This window comes from Danio rerio, chromosome 9 (genome assembly GCF_052040795.2).
Source record: "Danio rerio strain M-AB ecotype USA chromosome 9, GRCz13ab, whole genome shotgun sequence".
NCBI lineage: Eukaryota > Metazoa > Chordata > Actinopteri > Cypriniformes > Danionidae > Danio > Danio rerio.
Window position 1 is genome coordinate 31477019 of NC_141029.1, and position 20261 is coordinate 31497279.

The following is a 20261-nucleotide window of genomic DNA, read 5'->3' on the forward strand; positions in this document are numbered from 1 at the left end:
CCAATACTGAGCAATTTATTTGATCAAGATTTTCCCAGAACACTTTCTTCTGGAGATATTTTGAACGGTTGATGGTCCTTCTGTGGGGAAAATAGCTTAGGATACTATAAAAGGTCCAGTGTTTACTTTCTTCAAAATATATTATTTTGTGTTTACCAGAAGAAATTAATGAAGGTTTGATTTTTTTTGAGAGAACACTTAGAGTACAATGCTTTACAAATATCTATTTGAAAATATGTTAGGTAATAACCAGAACTCTATTACAGGATGATTTACATGCGTCTTATGGCTACAATTCAAATCAGAGGGGGTTTGGTTAGGAAGTGGTTTGACAAATCGTCTAGAACTGTCTGGAGTTTAAATGGTTAACGAGAGCGGCTCCATGCCTGCTGAATCCGCCTACGGAAATCGAAACTTACTGATATCGAAAGTAAGAAGCAGTTTCAGTGAAAACAGGATGAGACGCTGCTACTTTTGAATCTCAACGAGCATCGCTCAACATGGGTTCTGGTCAAAGTCCATCAACGTACAGAATAATTTGCGCCCTGTGCAAAACATCAGATGAAACCGAAACCACTGGACCACTGTCATCCAAAGAGGACATCTCTGCACACCAAAACTGTTTGGTCAGTGTGGGTTTTACTCATAACTTTTACAGACATATGCAGTTGTAGCTTTAGTTACGTTCGTCAGTGCCGAATTTTTTTGGCTTCATTTAACCTCTTGTTTGTGTTTGGATTATGGTGAATATGTGTGCCGAGTTTTTTTCTGGTGTATAAATCGTTTCATAACTGGCGAGCCAAAATTGATCTCTACAAAAATTGTCTTTGAAAATGTATGTATAGGCCTATATACAGGGGTTGGACAGTTTAATTGAAAAAGCTTGGTTTAGAGCACAATACCATTGACCAGAGGGATTTGAGCCATTCTTCTTACAGAATAGTGGCCAGGTCACTGCATGATGCTGGTGTAAGAAAGCGTTTCCTAAACTGCTGCTCCAAAACACGTCAAAGTGTCTCAACAATATTTGAATCTTGTGACTATGCAGGCCATGAGAGATATTCAACTGCACTTTTATGTTCATCAAATCACTGTCTCCAATTTTGCTTGTGTATTGGTGCATTATCACCCTGATACACTGAACCACCTTCAGGATACCTTCAGTTTGAATCATTGGGCACACATGGTCCTCCAGAATAGTTCAGTGGTGCTTGGCAGTGACGCACATGTAGCACAAGTATTGGGCCTAAGGAAGGCTACTAACCATCACTGATCCACTCTGGGCATGCAACAGTCTGGGTGGTACGCTTCTTTGGGGCTTCTCAACATCGTAACTTTACTGGATGTGGGAAACACAGTGAAGGTGGACTCATCAGAGAACAATACATTGTCTACATCCCAAGATTTTCACTGCTGGCACCATTGAAATTGATGTTTTGCATTGACACAGCAAGTGACTAAAGGTTTGGCTATAGCTGGCCGGCCATGTATATTGACCCTGTGTAGCTCCTGACAAACAGTTTTGGTCAAAACAGGAAGCTGTGATTTTATGTTTTTTGGATACTATTAGGTTTTGCACCTAGACATTCCTCTTGGGTCCACAGTTACTCCTGTTGGATGTGGTTCATCTTTTTTGGTGGGATTATGACATCACTTTGGATGTGGTTGCTCTTGATACATCACAAAGACTTGCTGTTTTGGTCACAGATCTGCCAGTAAGACACAAACCAACAGGTCGTCCTCTTTTGAACTCTGATACGTCCCACATTATGTTGTGTGCATTGCAATATGTTAACCAAAACCGTGCTAGTACTCTGCTAATTAAACCGTCACACTCTATTCTTACTAGTAAAATGTGCGATCAATGAAGATTGGCCCCAGGCTGGTCAAATTTAGCCGCAAAACCTCCAACACTAAATTTGCCAGTGTTTCAGTTTCATTGTCCAGCCCCTGTTACTGTTACGTCTACAATACAGGTGTTTCACTAATGTTCATTTCATGTTTTCAGTTGTTTTCATCAAATATCTACTGCAAGAACTCACCCACATATGATGACCTGTTTGGTTTTGATTTGGAAGATGTAAAGAAAGAGCAGCGGAGAGGACAAAAACTTGTGCGTATCACAAACACATTGCCCAAACACAAAGCATCAGTAGTTAGCTACAATAAGAATAACACACATCCATCAGGCCTTCTGGTTGGTCAGGTGAAGCAGAAGTTTATTTTACAATAACAACTGCCTGAATATTTTCTTTTTTTTTTTTTTTTTGGAAATACAAGTAAGTAATTGTACACATTGTAATTAGTTAAGTTTGAGTTAAATATTTATTTGCGTTTTAAGTGAGAGTTTGTGATGTTATTATGTTAATTTACAAATATAAAAAAAGTTTTGTATTTTTGTGGGGTGGTTCGGACGACCCACCCCTCATTGACAAAGGTCCAGAATTTTTTCTAATGATGTGATGTAATGAATATGTATTTTAAAAATAAGTATTTATTCATTTTTTTATTCTAAATCTTTAGGAAATATTTTTGGTACATCAAAAAGTGTGGTAGTAATAACCACCCGACTAGCTATTCCAGCAAAATATGTGGATCTGCAAAAAGATCCACATTTTCAGAAAAACAAACCACCCCATTCACCTGGCTGGCTGGCTGGCTTTTGAATTGTTCAACATTAACTAAGCAATATACTAAGATTATTAAATGTCTTTTAATTAATTTTCTTTTTTAAGTGTACAATGTCTTTAATAAATGGAGCCTTATTTATTATTGTAAAGTGTAAATGAACAGTTGGTAGAATTCAATCAATATTTTAAGGCAGATTAACATGAGAAAACGTGGAGAAAAAACATTTGAAAGATTTTACTGACTACTAAGAATCATGAAACAGCCTGAAAGCCAATTCACATGTCACCAACAGGCATGGACAGTCAACAAATCACATCCCTTCTGAGTCAATCTAAGATCTGGCGAGCACTGATTCAACATTCAACAGAAACAGGCGCAGTAGTATCACACTAGCCCAACAAAGCCTGACAAAGTTGTTGTCTGTGAGTGCAGTGTGAATTGGCCTGTTTGTACTCTCTGATTTGCACTGTTTAGCATAATTAGTCAATTAAAAATACTAATGCTGTCTTTATTTATAGCGTTGTTACTTCTGTAACAAAACTGGTGCTACAGTAGGATGTGAAATAAAGCGATGTCCACGATCATTTCATTATCCTTGCGCCATAAAGGCCGATGCCAGAGCAATTGAAGACTTCTCTACAGGCACATACAGGTAAGACAAAAGAATCTCTCATGTTGTAGATTTCACCAAAATGAATTAATGATCTAATAAATAATAACCTAATAAATGTTTGTTTTTTAGAGTGTATTGTAAATCCCATGATCCAAACCCCATAGAAATAAGTAAGTGTTTACATATTCATTATGGTGATGGTGAAACAAATATTGCTTTTGTTTTTATACTGTATGTGGGTCAAATTCAAAGATCAGACATCATATTTTGATGTAAATATTATTCACAAAAGTGATATTATATTCTAAGAAGGAATATTAAGTATAAGTGAATGTATACTTCTATGGGTGGCACGGTGACTCAGTAGTTAGCACTGTCGCCTCACAATTAGGTCACTGATTCAAATCCCGGCTGGGCCAGTTGGCATTTCTGTGTGGAGTTTGCATGTTCTCCCCGTGTTGTCGTGGGTTTCCTCTGGGTGCTCCGGTTTGCCCCACAGTTCAAAGACATGTGCTATAAGTGAATTGGGTAAACAAAATTGGCCGTAGTGTGTGTGTGTGTGTGTGTGTGTGTGTGTGTGTGTGTGTGTGTGTGTGTGTGTGTGTGTGTGTGTGTGTGTGTGTGAGTGAGTGAGTGAGTGAGTGAGTGAGTGAATGCGAGAGTGTATGGGTGTTTCCCAATACTAGGTTACAGTTGGAAGGGTATCTGCTGTGTAAAACATATACCGGAATAATTGGTTCATTCCACTGTGTAACCCCCGATAAATAAGGGACCAAGCTGAAGGAAAATAAATTAATGTATACTTTTACGCTTCAAATAGCTTTTGTGAAAAAGGTCAGCATATGGGTTAAATAATGTTGCCGTTTAGCATAAAGACTTATTTGTTTAAAAATAAAATCACATACTTATTCTGTGCTGTGATTATTGTATAATAATATTAATAATAATGTAGTGCCTTAAAAGCTTGGTAACACTTTATTTTGATGGTCTACAGTATTTGAGTATTAGTAGGCTGTCTGCTTAATATCTGCTGATACTGCTCCTACAACAGACATTTAACTGACTAGAAGAAACTTTTAAAGTACATGTCAACTTACACTAACCCTAACCCCAACCTAACAGTCTACTCATAATCTAAAGAGAATTAGTTGTCATGTAGATGCAATGTAACTAAATTTAACAAACGGGCCATCAAAATAAAGTGTGACCAAAAACTTAATTCTCGAGTGCTTTACAGTTGAAAACATACAGGGAAAAAACAGATAAAATCAGACAAAACATCAGGGATGATTTAAACACCTTAAATGTCGAATATTGTACAGGAGAGAGTCCTTTTAGAGCAGGGGTCACCAACCTTTTGGAAACTGAGAGCTACTTCTTAGGTACCGATTAGTGTGAAGGGCTACCAGTAATTAAATAACACATTTTTCTTAATTTACTTTTAATTATATGTTATTATTAATAATATTCATTTATGTGAAGACATTGATCATGTAAATTATTTCTCACAGTAGTTGTCAACAATGATTTAACAAGTTAGATAAATATCAATATGCAACACTTCATTTGTCTCAAATTGTTTTTAAAGTTTTTTTTTTTTAAATATATAACTTAAAGTAACTTTCAAATTTACAAAAATGCAAGTGTGATTTAAAAAGAATACCTATAAAAATATTAGATGCAGCTTACTCATATGTGGTACTATGGTGAGCTATTTTTAGAACAGGCCCGCGGGCAACTCATGTGAACCCGGCGGGCTTCCTGGTGCCCACGGGCACCATGTTGGTGACCCCTGTTTTAGAGCAAGGGTAGGAAAAGCCCAGTCACTAATAGAGCATAGACGAGTTAAAGGAACTGCCAAAATGCCAGAATAAGAGGAATGGAGAGAAGATACAGGGGTGTCAGATTATGCAAGGCCAAAGCGTAAGGATTTTAAAGATACTACGATATCTAATTGGGAGCCAATAATTTGCCAAAACTCAAACTCTACTTGTCCTGTCAGGATTATAGAAGTGGAATTTTCGATATATAAAACTGCAATTTATTTAGGCAATAAAAGTTCTTAAGTTGAAAGAATTGTGTTTTTATTACAGAATTACAGTGTTCTGAACAGAGGGGCCACATTTTAAATGAGGATCAATTATTTCCCAAAAGTTCTTTATTTTTGATTGAAATCTCAAGACCATCTACAGTAAATGATAAAGGTCTGGTGGGTTGAAACAGTAAGCATAAGTTCTTTATTGTTCTATTTAGGCAAAGAATAAAAAATATATATCAGAAATGCAATGTTGCAAATCTGCAAAGAGGTCATAGTAATTCCACAAGAAAGAAGAGGTGAAATGTACACGCAGAAGAGTAATGGGCTTCAAATTAATTCCTGGGATCAATTGTAAATATGTAAGAACTAATTTTGTTGTCTGTTTTAATATTTTACATTTTAAAAACTTCTTTCTTACAAAACCTACAGTTTTGAAGGATAGCAACAAGTAATAATTATGACCCACTTACCAAAGTTGCAAATCTGTAAGCCACTTCATTTAGTCCTCAATGTCATTTTTAGTTGATATTTATCAGATTCAGCAAGTTCAGTAGAGTGAAAAGTGGAGTATTGATGTTTTGACTATGTTAAAATGTAGACATGACATTAATTTATTCATTTATGGGGTTTTACTCACAGTTACATTATATCTGATTATTTATCAACATGAAAACCATTACCTTTTTTGTCATTGTGATGACAGATATTATATAAATGCTAAACAAAACTAATAAATGTGATAAGATTGAACTATTATCATATGCCTATATCATAGATGACGAAATTGATAACGATGTTGACCTTGTGTTGGCTTCAGTGGAGAAACATGTACCTGCAGAACAGCACAATGTAAGTTTGCATTTTATAATCTGAATGTTTAATCTGTCTGTGTGCATCATGTTAGTAAATGTCATTACATGTGAAGAGCGCATTTGTAAAAGAAAACGATTTGTAAAAATTGTTACAATTGATACCATTGTCTTTTGCAAAATGTCTTCATTTTGAAATGGTTTGTTTTAAGCAAAGATATGTTTTTAAAGGAATTCTGGGTGACGCTGTACTTAAAATTTTAAGGCAACAAGCTTATTTTTGAGTTTACTCAACATAAATCGAGTCAAGTGAATTAATTTGGCTGAAAGTTGAGACAACTCAAAAATGTCCTGAAGTTTGTTGCCTTAATTTTATGTTAAGTCAACTTTTTTTTATTTACACTGTACTAGGGCTGCACAAAATATCATTTTAGTATCAAAATCACAACGTGTGCATCCGCAATTGTCATATCGCATAGATATGCAATGTTGGGTTGAGATTATATTTGAGCAAGAGTTGCAGTTCAGAACATGAGATTTGTGGAATTATTGCAGAGTTTAACCATAATGGAGTGAAAATTGTATCATTTGCTTGTTTGTAAAGCCTGAGAGAGGTTTAAGTATACAAGCACAAGACATTTTAGCAACTGTAAGCTTAATAAAGAATAATTGTGTTGAATTATTTGTACATCAATATCTACCTGAATATCTATTAATGAGCAACAAATTATAAGTTTATTGAAGCAAAAGTCATAGTTTACACATGGCCAATAGAGGAAGTGAGCTTCAAAATAAAGTGTGACTTTAAATTCTTTCCAAGTAGTGCTTTTAAAACATTTGGTGGAATTGTATAGATGTGCTATATCGCAATATATATTGCAGAAAAAATAAAATATAGCAATGTACAACTTATCCAATATTGTGCAGCCCTACATTTTACCAATATATTTTGGTAATATATTATTTAGCCAGGGGCGAGGCAGTGGCGCAGTAGGTAGTGCTGTCGCCTCACAGCAAGAAGGTCGCCGGTTCGAACCTCGGCTGAGTTGGCGTTTCTGTGTAGAGTTTGCATGTTCTCCCTGCCTTCGCGTGGGTTTCCTCCAGGTGCTCCGGTTTTCCCCCACAGTCCAAAAACATGCAGTACAGGTGAATTGGGTAAGCTAAATTGTCAGTAGTGTGTGTGTGGATGTTTCCCAGAGATGTGTTGCGGCTGGAAGGGCATCTGCTGCGTAAAAAAACTTGCTGTATAAGTTTTCTGTTCATTCTGCTGTGGCGACCCCGAATTAATAATGGGACTAAGCCGACAAGAAAATGAATGAATGAATTATTTAGCCAACATATATTTGGCTCACCACATGCAAGCATTTATTGTAAATCACTGCACACCACAAATAATATGGACCCCATAATCCAAAATGAATGTCAATTCTTTTGAATAATGTTGGATTTTGTACTACATATTTATGTAAGAGACATTATCCAAGTCAAATTTAGCCATACAAGTCTCAGGATTTTTTTAAGAAACACTGGTTTGATACTTCTCTTTTAGTAATTTGTTGTAATTTCTCTGTGATCACTTTTAATAGCAGTCAACTCCTGACCCTGAACGTACAAGGTGTGTATGTCTTTGTTCACTCGTTTATGTACATAAAAACAGCAGCATGAAATATGTTATAAAATATGGTGTGATTAAGATTGTGATGGGGTGTGTGATAGTTAAAATCTTATAAAGACTATTATCTTTAAAGACTTGAGCTTGCCAAAACAAAAACAAAAAATGATGAAACCTGTTACAATATTCCTTAAATTATGAAATATATATATATATATGTAGTTAGGTAATATTGCAACCAAGAGTTTTATATTTTTAAAAGATCACTACTCTTAAAAAGCCTTATGTTACAACTCCCCTAGAGTTAAACAGCCAAGTTTTACCATTTTTTATCCATTCAGCAAATCTCCAGTCTGGCAGGAGCACTTTTAGCTTGGCTTAGCGAAGAGTATTGAATCAGATTGGAAGTTTTTCACCTTACTCAAACATTTAAAAAAGTATCTTAATTTTTTTCCTATTTAAAGGTTGACACTTCTGTAGTTACATCATGTAATAAGATTGACGAAAAATGAAAAGTTGCTATTTTCTAGGCTGAAAAGGCAAGAACTATACTTTCATTCCAGCATAATAAAAATAATCATGGTGCTGCTGTACCATGGCTGCAGCAGGTGCTATGACATCATGCATGCGGCACCTGAAATTGTTATGAATTGTCTCTACCAAATGTCTCCATGGTTGCAAGGCATGCTCCTTGTGCAATTAGGTCGTAAAAAAATCCCCCCCAAAATGTATATGTATATATATATATATATATATATATATATATATATATATATATATATATATATATATATATATATATATATATATTATATATATATTTTTTTTTGTCAGTATCAAGTCACCCCTAGGCTTCAATCAGTCATTAGGAACTTTTGCATTCGGGCAGTTAGAAGTAGTTCAGTCATAGAAACCAGCCACCATCAGTTCATGAGAACTAATTTCCCCAAAGACCATTTTCATGGCTGCATTTGCACAATCACTAGTAACTTCGAAGTAATGCAAGCCAGCTAATAATACATCACACACTGCATTCAACAAAAACAGGACAATGTGAATAAAACAGTTTGTTTTTATTGTGTTTCACAATACTGCATATGGAGTTTGCATTTGAATCTGAAGAAAAGAGTACTTAACTACCTATGACAATTGGTAGCGCTGCATGTCTTCAAGGCTGAGAAAAGAACACAATGCCACAGTGCAGTTTGAATTCACCAAAAGTGGATACTTCCACCAATAGCTCCAGGAACTATTAAAAGTCCTCCAGTATGAAAGCCCTGATTTTATTAATATTTTTTGATGCTTGTCTGAAAGCTTCTTGAACAAGGTTTTCTGTCTGTTTGTAGGCCCAGTGAAGAAGTCAAGACACCAGCAAAAGGTACAGGAAAACACTCTGTGAACACTTCATTTCTTACCGTAATTAAGCATAACCTCAGTATATCCTCAGGAGCTTATAATAGCTATAGTTGTCGTAAGACTGTCTAAAAAGAAATAAATTTGCTTGTTTTTTTTAGCTTCATCAAATGGAGGTTTAACATCTGATCAGAGGTCTTGTGGGACAGCAGACAAGCGCAGGGTCAGAGCATACATAATCTAGCACACAATCTCCTTCTCATAAACTAATGGCATTTTCCTTAGTGCAGTCGTCATCATCACCATCTAAAAAACAGCCTGTGTAAGAACTTCACAAAATATTACTCTATAACCTTAAACTTCATTTGAAATGAATAAAAATGGACAATGATGGACAATTTACTTGCATTGTGCTAACTGAAAAATAATACTGATTAATATCAATTAATATATATATTTATAACCCAGTAATACACAGTAACATTATTATGAATGATTGTCATGCACAGGCTATTTAAGCTGAATGCATGCTGATTGGCTGTTACTGTTTTAGTGTAAAAGTTGTTCATTTAAGTAATTCCAATCATGTTGTTTTTCAGTGCTATTGCTGTTCTCTATTTTTTTAGTAATATCCTTTGTGTGGGCCTTAAAAGTACAGCTTATAAAAATGTTCTGCTTTTTTTCTTGTCTTTTTGTTTTATTAATTTAGATTGAATGTGATTCTCAAGAACAGTGAGTAGTCAACACTTGTAATTAAAGAACACTGTCCAGTTATTAGCCATAACGTGACCTTGATAAGCTTAAATTTGGTTTCTTTTAGCTCCCCAGAACACAAAACACCCACCAAAAAGAAAAAAAAGAGACGTCTTGAATACCCAGGTGCTTATTTATTTTATTTCTAGTTGTGGGTCAAAATGAGAATATATAAATTATTCATAAATATTTATTTTGTTACATAAAAAATATGGTTATTAAATTAAAGAAATTTGAATAATATATAATCTCCATTTTAGATAATGAAAACCCAACCAGTGCTGATGCTGTAATGGCTCCAGAAGTTTCAGCTCCAGAGGAGTCCATGACTGTTAACCAACCCAACGTGAGTCTTAAATAATAAAAAGCATAATAATAAAGAGTGTTTCATGTGAAAACAACATTATGATGAATCCCAGTTCGTATTTTTTCATAGATTTAATGTTAAACTTTACTGTCACTGGTCATTCCCAGTTTAAAAGGGCATATGTAGAATTTAGATATCATTGTTATAAGTGATTACAGTAAGTAAACTGCAGCCAGCAACTTATTTGCACTATTGTACACATAATATACAAGAGACTGACCACAAACATGACATTAAGAGCATAACAATGTAAAATTGTGTTTTTAGTGAGTGATTTATTGTGTTCTGCATAAAGAGTATATAAATGTGTCTAACTGCTCAAAGTTGCCTGAGGTCTTGCAGAAAGGCTCATTTGGTAAATGGGTTTAGGAGATTTGGGCTCCGTTTACACTAGTGCGTTTGAGTTTTAAAACAGCGTTTTAGAATGAAAACGATTCGTGTCCACACTAGCGTTTCACCCAGCGTTTCTGAACAACTCTCCGTCTACACTAAAACGGAGAAAACGCACATCACGTGACCACACACACACAGACACACACACTCTGGCATGCGCTGCAGCATGCTTTGAGCACGTACCCATATGAGAGCTGTGCACGTCGGACCGTTCATCAAGGATCTCCCGTTGGAGATCTCACTATATTTGTTAAACGTGATATATAATTAATCTTGTTGTCTATATCTAACGAGATATTCCCCGACTTTGATTCTATTACTTGTTCTCAGGTAATGTGTTTTGGCTGAGTGCAAGTATAAGTTAGGTTAATATCTTAATTAATGTAACCGCGGACACCGATTCTGCACAATTGACTGATTGCTTGCCTTTATGTCCTATATTGTATCAACTTATTGTAAGTTATACTTTTAAAATGGCCATAATTGATTATTAAAACTAATATTCAGTGAAAGAGAGGGTATGTTTCGTATTTTCAATGAAAATGAAAGGAGGCAGTAATGTTATAGGCTCTGTTTTGTTATAAATATGCATGAAGATGACGGTCATATTATGCAGCTGCACGACGCCTCAACATTTTTGATGTCTGTTAAGTTGCTAATATTAAAATGAAAATAGGCAGTTCCTCACATCATGTTTTCATTTTATTGTTAAGACAGTGAAACAGCGTAGCTAGATTGATGTGAATGACTTTATAAAGTACACTTCATATCAAACTTGCGAAGTCTAAACTTACAAGGAGAGGATGCAGGACTGAACTGTGTGTGTATGCTACTTAAAACTGAGGAAAAAGCCCTAATCAGAGAAGCAAATGTCTGCCGCCCCGTCTTCGTTTTCCCCCATGTCTCTGTTTTCCCCCATCCACACTGAGACGGAGCAGCAGTGTTTTAGAATGAAAAGGACCTCTCCAGCGTTTTCAAAATGCTCCATTTTTGGGGCTCGAAAAATTCGGCATAGTGTGGATGAATGGCGTAACCATAGCAAAACCTATAAACTTGTAAACGGGGCGTGAGATTTGGGTTTAGTGTCTTAGCAATTGTAAAAAAACTGAAATAGGCCTACATGACAATACTTACAAATAGCCCATTTATTAGGAACAAGTATAGAAGAAATACAGGTTTAGAAAAACATATAGATGATGAATATACACCAACATTTTTATTGCAAAACTCTTTGTTTGTATTAATTATTCATTGAAAGATAGTATTTGAAAAAAAAGTTTGTATTAAACCACACAGTATACATAGGATCTTTATCTTTAGAACATTCAGCAGCTCCAGTATCAGTAACACTGCATCATTAACATGTTTTTCTCTTCACTTTTAATAGCATTCCACTCCTCTGCCTGAAAATACGAGGTATGTTTAAGATTATCTGTATTACAATAAATCAATAACCTAAAACCAGAGTAGTCTTGCCCTGCAATGACACATTTTGAAAGCAGTAGAAACACTTTTACTACAGTTTATCATGATATTTTGGCAAAACAATTAAATTAGTAAGTTATATATGGAATTAAATTGACAAACTTTACTGAGAGCATCATGTTCTTTGCAGGTCCTGTGAAAAGCTCAACCTATCAACCACAGGTAAAATGTGTTGACAAATTTGAAAACAAAGACACAAAGTATTAACTATGAGTTTTGATTCTTTACTGTAAAGGAATGATGCCATTATTTTCAGGTGCTGCTGCTGATGATGAGGATGATGAAACTGACATTGAATCAGTGAGTCTATCTGTGCTGAACAAAACACACTTACGTCACATTGTAAGTATAAAGTTTGAAATATACCCGGGCCTTAATGTTTTTTGCAGATAAATTTATTAGTGTTTTATGTCAGTTACATAAACTTACTTTGGGACAAAGTCATTGGTTGCTGCTTGCACAGTTTAAAATGAAGTGTGGTCACACTTTATTTTGATGGTTTATTTGTTGAAATTTAGTTACATTGTGTCTACATGCCAACTGATTCTCATTAGATTATAAGTAGACTGTTAGGTTGGGGTTAGGGTTGGTGTAAGTTGACATGTACTTGCAAAGTTTCTTCTAGTCAGTTAAATGTCTGTTGAAGGAGCAGTATCAGCAGATATTAAACAGACAGTCTACTAATACTCAAATGGACCATCAAAATAAAGCGTTACCTAAAGTGTCAAGCCAGCAATTAACATTGATCCCAAAGTAACTAGCTGACCAGTCCTCTCATGCAAAATGATCACCCAAGTTGATGTAAAAATTTTGTGCCATTGTGCTTTAGGCATCCCAAGTTCAAGTCTTGACTCGTAGACCTTTCATGATACCATTTTCCCTCTTTATCCAGCTCCTCTTGCCGTCTAAAAAACCTTCTTTTCCTAATAAAGGAAAAAACTGAAATAACCACAAAAGTAGATTAAGATGATATTTTTCTTTCAGTTAAATTTATTTCTCAAAGTAATTTAAAGTTTTTTAAGGTTTTTTTTCATCCTCACCATTGCTGCATTTATTTTATCAAAATAAACAATATAGTGAAAATAATACTATTGTGTTGGGAAATTCAGGTTTATTTATTTTAATTAAATCATTATTTTATTTAATCATTAAGTAATTGTATTAACTTTTTTAGTGTTCCTGTAACTGAGCACTTAGTGTACCATGGGCAGGACACTGGAGCACTAACATTACTGTAACTAAATAATCAGGCTTTTTTGATTATTGTTTTGACTGTTGTGTACAAGTTTATATGCCGTTAAAACAGAACTTCCAGAAACTTGTTTTATATTTTGTCATATTTTGTTGCGCTGTGGTTGTAAAGAAAGAGAAACATAATTGGCAGAACTGTGGTAGATACAATAATCTGTCTTATTCCATTAAAAAAGTGTAACATCATCTTTTATTATTTAAATTTTGTGGAAAAAGCAGAATGTTTGTTTCAAAATAGCAAAACATAAAACTTATTTATATTATTGGATTGCAGACATCAGCATTCAGAAATCATTCTGCTTAGCTTATTTGGTGTCCAAGAAATGATTTTATTCATCATAAATGTTCAAAACATTTTATGCTGCTTAATATCTGTAATAATAATTTTTTATTCCAGAATATTAATTTATTTGATTAGTTTATGCATTATTGCCAAACAAATATATGACAATAATTTAGAGCCTTAAAAACATTTTTAAAAATTAAAAACTGCTTTCATTCTCGCCAAAATAAAACAAATAAGACTTTCTCCAGAAGAAAAAAATATTATACTGTGAAAAATTTGCTTTGTTAAACATCATTTGTGAAATATTTGAAAAAGTCATAGGAGGGCTAATCAATCTGACTTTAACTTTAAATGACATTTTTCATCTATATATTGGATGGCCTCGATTGTGATTTTCATTTTGGGTGAATTATCTCTTTAAGTAGCCTGAATTAGTTTGTGCATTAGCAGTGTGATTGATTACAGCGATCTTTCTCTCTCTCTTTCTCTCAGGAAGAGTCTCAGAGTGTGTTAACATATGAAACGGACCCTGTGCCATGTATTGTTATTTTAGATTCGGGACCCTCATTGGAATCAGGTGCATTCACATCTCTTCAGTGTCATTTCAGTGAGTTGTGAATCTATGTGCAATTAACTATTTCATACATACTTTTCCTCTCATTTTCAGAGATCAGTCTAGAATCTTGTTCTTCGAGAAATCCTAGTCCAGCACATGAGTTCGTCACTGTCCCTAAACAGGAGAAAATAACACCCACAGATAGAACCTCTCCAGCTCAAACTGTCACACCACAAGTACCTGCGCCAAACCAGAAGCGTGTGAGCGATGGTCCATCAGTGTCACCACAGCATCCAAGCCCCACAGCAGGCTTAAGAATATCTGCAGTATGCACACTAGCACAATCTGCCATCAAAAAAGAGCAGCTGTCAGATCCTCCAGCAGAAGTAAGCACTAGTGATTCACAAAGCACTGTGCCGAACTGCCAGACCCGAGCTGCCAAATTCTGGACGAGATGCAATCAGGCCGGGTGGAGTGAAGGAATCTTCTCAGAGCTCATGTCTCTGCTGCATAGCCTGGGACAAAGAGTGCAGTCGGGGCAAGCCAGTTACCAGGGTAAGAACAGCCTTCATTAAAGCACGTTTAGTGGAATATTACTATATGCTTACTATAGCACACATTCATTGTCCCTCATTTTAAATATTCAAAAGGCACCTCAAATCTAATATCTTCTGAGCACTTGTCTGCATTCCAACAAAAAAAGAAGGTTCTTGTTTATATTTCTGTAACAGTGTAAGAAAGCTTGTAGGTTTGTAGCAGAGTTGGTGTTTATGCTTGAAATATGTTTGAAATTTTAAAACAACATGATAAAAATATAATAGCAACTTTTTTATATACAGTTAAAGTCAGAATTATTAGCCCCCCTTTGAATTTTTTTTCTCTCTTTTAAATTTTTCCCAAATTATGTTTAGCAGAGCAAGGAAATTTACACAGTATGTCTGAAAATATTTTGTTTTCTGGAGAAAGTCTTATTTGTTTTATTTCAACTTTAAAATTGTAATTTTTAAACACTATTTTAAGGACAACATTAACCCCTTTAGGCTGTTTTTTTTTCGATGTAGTCTACAGAACAAACCATCGTTATACAATAAATTTGTAAGTCGCTTTGGATAAAAGCGTCAGCTAAATGACTAAATGTAAATGTAAATGTAAATAACTTGTCTTATTACCCTAACCTGCCTAGTTAACCTACTTAGCCTAGTTAAGCCTTTAAATGTCACTTTAAGCTGTTTAGAAGTGTCTTGAAAAATCCGGTGTCCTGCTGAGTTTATCTCTAACTTGCTTCAAAACACCTGCCAGGAAGTTTCTAGTATATCTAGTAAAAGCTTGATTAGCTGGTTTACGTGTGCTTGATTAGGGTTGGAGCTAAACACTCCAGGACACCGACCCTGCAGGACTGAGTTTGAACACCCTTGACTTAAGCACATACAATGAAATAAAAAACATACCAACAAATCGTTACCTTAGAATGATAAGGTCAATCTGCGTTCTGAATGATTTTGAGATACTGAGCTTCAAAGTTTTGACTTTACATACAGTAAACAATATGTGTATAGCACTTCTGTTTTATACATTAACATGACAGAGACCCTAATACTCTAAATGTAAATAATCAAAATTCTCTTAAATGTGCAAACTGGGGTAAAAAACTATTTAAATATAATAGCAACTTGCAAAAATATTCTTAACTTGTTACATACAGTTTAAGTCAGAATTATTAGCCCACTGAATTATTAGCCACCTTGTTTATTTTTTCCCCCAGTTTCTGTTTAACGGAGAGAATATTTTTCAACACATTTCTAAACATAATAGTTTTAATAACTTATTTATAATTACCGATTTATTTTATCTTTGCCATGATGACAGTCAATAATATTTTACTAGATATTTTGCAGGACACTTCTATACAGCTTAACGTGGCATTTAAAGGCTTAACTAGGTTAATTAGGTTAACTAGGCAGGTTAGAGTAATTAGGCAAGTTATTGTATAATGATGGTTTGTTCTGTAGACTATCGAAAAAATAGCTTAAAGGGGCTAAAGATTTTGTCCTTAAAATGTTTTTTTTTAATTTTTTTTTATTAAAAACTGCTTTTATTCTAGCCTAAATAAAGCAAATAAGACTTTTCCAGAAGAAAAAAATATTATCACACTGTGAAAATTTCTTTGCTAAACATAATTTGGAAAATATTTTAAAGAAAAATTCAAAGGGAGCTAATAATTCTGACTTCAACTGTATGCATTAGCTCAGTACTATGGTTTTTAAATGTTGTGTTAGCTGTTTGTCTTTTCTGTTGGTTCTGGTTATGTTTGGTTTCAAAATTATCTGCTGTCAACTGCAAATTTAGAACTATCGAATGTTCATCTGCTGGTTTTGACAAATGTTTTAACAAATATGGCAGAAACAGCTGCTAATTAGGTATCTGTGTAAATCTGTCTTAAATTGCTCAAATGTAAGCAACTATGATAGTTGTGCTAGACATGCTACAAATTCTTTAAAATGCTTCAAACTTTTAAGAACTTTTTCAAGCTATTTCAAACATTCAGATTAAAATGTATTTTAGAAAAGAAGACAATATCTCCAAGGCTTTCTTAAGGCTGTCTTCACAATTTGATCTACTTTTAACTTCTGGTTAAGAGTAGGTACAGTGCTCAGCATGATTGAGGAAATCCCATTTTGAAAATGAACATTTTAATTCATTTCTCAGTGATTATAGGCAATGCATTTTGGAGCATTTATACAAAACAGATTTATTAAACACATAATTATTAAAATAATATTTAGTCATCGAACGTGTTTGGAAATTTAAAAATAATACAATTAAATCAAGCAAAATATTGCAAAATATATAAATATATATATTACAACCTACAAAATTTTAACATGATTTTTTTTTTTTTTTTTTGCTTCTCTTGATTTTTCCTCTTTTTAAATTTGTATGTAATATTTTTCTATAACATATAAATGTGGGTGTACTTGTTTTTGGACCGTTATCGTGACTTATTTTGTTAGATAAGCTCCAGATTTGGCTTCAGTACTGACTAATCTAATGTATATGCACAAACATAATATTGTAGAGCTTCTTATTAACAATATGAGTTTAAAAGAGAGATTTGTGAGGGGTGCACTTATATATGCTGAGCCCTGTATGTGCACATCATACCTTGTCAAAAATGCTGCTGATTTAGCTTAGCTTACATTAAACGTGAAATATACCTGTAACGTTTTTTTCCTTTTATATAAGTAACAAAATGCTGCCTTTTGTTTATAAAAGACTGATGGCTGTTAAATATTCACAGACTATGAACTTGCTTTCGAAGCACTGAAGGGATCTGGACAACTGCCTTCTATCATTGCTCAGATAGAAAAAGGTAGAGCATTTTATTGTACATCACCTAGGTATAGTGCATTATTTTATAAAAACTTGGGGTCAATTTCTTTGTTGTTGTAGTCTTGTGTTGAACGACTAATTATTGCAGCGTTGGTGAGAATGAATTTGTTATTTCCTTTTTCAGATTTAGAGAAGCAGGAACAGGATTTACAGATGAAAAAAGCAGCACTGTGTGATGCCAAAGCTGCACTGGCTGATTAATATATTACTGTATAATAGTGTTGTTATCATGCAGTTATTATTGTTAAAAGGAACAAAACTTCCTTTCTGTTTATAATTCAAAAAACATGATCAAGCAGTCTTTTATAAATGAGTGATGCACGAAATGTTTACAAAAATGTTAGGTTTAAGTTTTCGATAGTTTTAGATCAGTGACAACAATATCCTGAAATGTACCACTGTATTTTGATATCCGTTCTATTTTCTAAATAAACTGAAAATTGCGGACAGTAAGAAACTTATTGATTCGGTTGAGTCTTCCCTTACAAGAAAAATCCTTTTGGAATCCTGTAGAAAACAAATCCCACACACCAAATATCTTCTCATTCCTAAAGGATCCATCAGGATTTAGTGATCATTTTTCTGTAGGACTCCTGCCTAAATATCGCCCTATCCCAACATACGATACATAAATGGAAAGATTGTTTGCTCAACTTTGATTTATAAATATAATATGTATAAATCTGAATTGGTTTTTTGGTTCAGGGTCACAAATAAAAGTGTCAGATTGCTATGCAAACACATATACTTAAAACATTTAACATTATACAAAAAGTTCCTCTTTTGTGTCTTGTGATGCTTTGTTGGCATTTCCAATATTTCCAAAAGGGCTAATATACTCCTTTCAAAAACAGCCACGGCTAACTCTTTAATTATGGCAGACTATGTACCACTCTACACCATGCTTGCAATGTATCTGTTTATTTCTTGTGGATTTCCACATGTGAGATACACTTAATACATTGAATTGGCCATATTGTCAGCTTATAAGGTTCTATCTGCGTTCTGAATGATTTTGAAATTTTAAGCTTTAAAATTTTTGTATTGCAGAGCTAAACAGTATGTGAGTAATTTTTTTTTAATAAAAGGTCTTAAAGTGTAAACAACTTATAAAAAAGCATCCCATAATGTAAATAAGTTGTCATTTAATAAGAATATATCAATATCTCAATTTTGTCAAAAATGTCAGACCCTTATAATGCTAAGGTGACGATATGTATTTTTTAACAAATTCCACTTTAAAAGTGGGAAAAAAGTGTCATCTTAAAACAAGTCCTTTGTGACTTAAATAGGAGTGTGAAATTGTTAAGAAATGTTGATAACTGTCCTCAAAACGTGAGGAATCAAGACTCACGTCACGTTCTGCTCGTCTGTGAGCAGGGACATCAGCCAGTCAGAATATATATATATATATGTGTGTGTGTGTGTGTGTGTGTGTGTGTGTGTGTGTGTGTGTGTGTGTGTGTGTGTGTGTGTGTGTGTGTGTGTGTGTGTGTGTGTGTGTCTCCTAAAGCCACACTAATAGTTTGTTTGACCATTCAAATGATTTTGTGTTTGACATGAGGCCTCAATAGCTTTTGTTTTAAAAGCTATTGAGGCCTCATGTCAAACACAAAATCATTTGAATGGTCAAACGAACTATTAGTGTGGCTTTAGAAGACGAAAAGCATTCCAGTTTCAAATATCTATTCAGACACTAGGTGGCAGAAGATGCCAATTTCAGAAGATCACTAACATTAACAGTAACACGAGCACGTACTATTTATCCCTCACCTTTTCCCACTGTGTTCTCACAAATTAAAGGGAACGGGGATTTTCTGACAGCTGTCATTCTTATTTTATCTACATTTGAGCGGTTTTGTAAAATGGGTTTGAACAATTTTAGATGATTGATAAATGTTTGATAAAAACTGTAAAAAACCAAACTGATGTAACCAGAGTCGAACACCCTAACAGACAACAACAACTGACTAGTAGGTTTATAGTGTTAGGATTAAACTTTAATTTAAATGTGCACTTTCTAGAAAGCTGGGTTTACTAAAAAGAGAAGCTTAAACTATGGTCAAACCCAGCCATTAGATGAAATAAAATAAACAAATTATCCAAGCAATGGGTTAGTCCATATTTTGACTAAATTCGGTTTGTAACACCTCGTTTCTGTAGTGTTATTAACGTCATCTCCGCGTGTATAATGTAAGCTAGTGTGTTAGTAGTTATAGTGCCACTGCCAACCATAATAAAACCGCCTCGACCTCAGTTAATTTAAGAAAAATAAACTATAAAATAAATAAAAAATAAAGGTTGTTAGTGAATTACAAAGGAACTTGATTGTGCTTAGAATTTTATGCTAGAGTAGTTTTTATAGAGAAAGTGCTTGTACGGGTGGTTTTGGTTTTATTTACAGGGTTTCAGGTGTTCTCAAAAGAGATGTGTTTTTTTAGTTGTCTTGAACCTGTAGTCCGATTGGGAAGATTATTCCACCAGCGTGGAGCATTGAATGAAAAGGTTTTGGAAAGTTACATTGCCTCTTCTATTTTTTTTCCCGCAGATGCTGTGGTTAAACGATGATTAGTATACTATAAAACGTTTAACTTCAAACAAATATAATTTAAATAATTATTTAACAATTAAAATCGCTTTTTATTTTATTTGTAATAAACCTTTGTAGGGCAACCCAATTGATAGGCAACTTAAAGAGTTAAAAAGGAAACTACTAGGGACACA

The 20261-nt window shown here is 34.2% G+C and overlaps 1 protein-coding gene across 25 annotated transcripts; it reads left to right on the forward strand.

The window, feature by feature from the left end:
• The first annotated feature begins 444 nt into the window (after positions 1-444).
• On the forward strand, positions 445-17994 carry phf11 (PHD finger protein 11). Of its 25 annotated transcripts, none has more exons than XM_087267979.2 (19): positions 445-626; positions 2009-2113; positions 2924-3053; positions 3150-3283; positions 3374-3414; positions 6058-6131; positions 7678-7706; positions 9050-9081; positions 9218-9378; positions 9766-9788; positions 9877-9935; positions 10070-10155; positions 11957-11985; positions 12185-12216; positions 12311-12396; positions 14084-14168; positions 14259-14702; positions 17446-17517; positions 17662-17994. In XM_087267979.2, the coding sequence occupies exons 12-19, from the start codon at positions 10102-10104 to the stop codon at positions 17736-17738; spliced, it is 879 nt and encodes a 292-aa protein (XP_087124105.1). In that variant the 5' UTR covers positions 445-626; positions 2009-2113; positions 2924-3053; positions 3150-3283; positions 3374-3414; positions 6058-6131; positions 7678-7706; positions 9050-9081; positions 9218-9378; positions 9766-9788; positions 9877-9935; positions 10070-10101; the 3' UTR covers positions 17739-17994. The 25 variants fall into 25 exon arrangements, with proteins under 25 accessions (XP_087124105.1, XP_087124111.1, XP_087124103.1 ...); XM_087267985.2 differs by having other exon boundaries at positions 12311-12354; XM_087267977.2 differs by having other exon boundaries at positions 9218-9279.
• The last annotated feature ends 2267 nt before the right edge of the window (positions 17995-20261 follow it).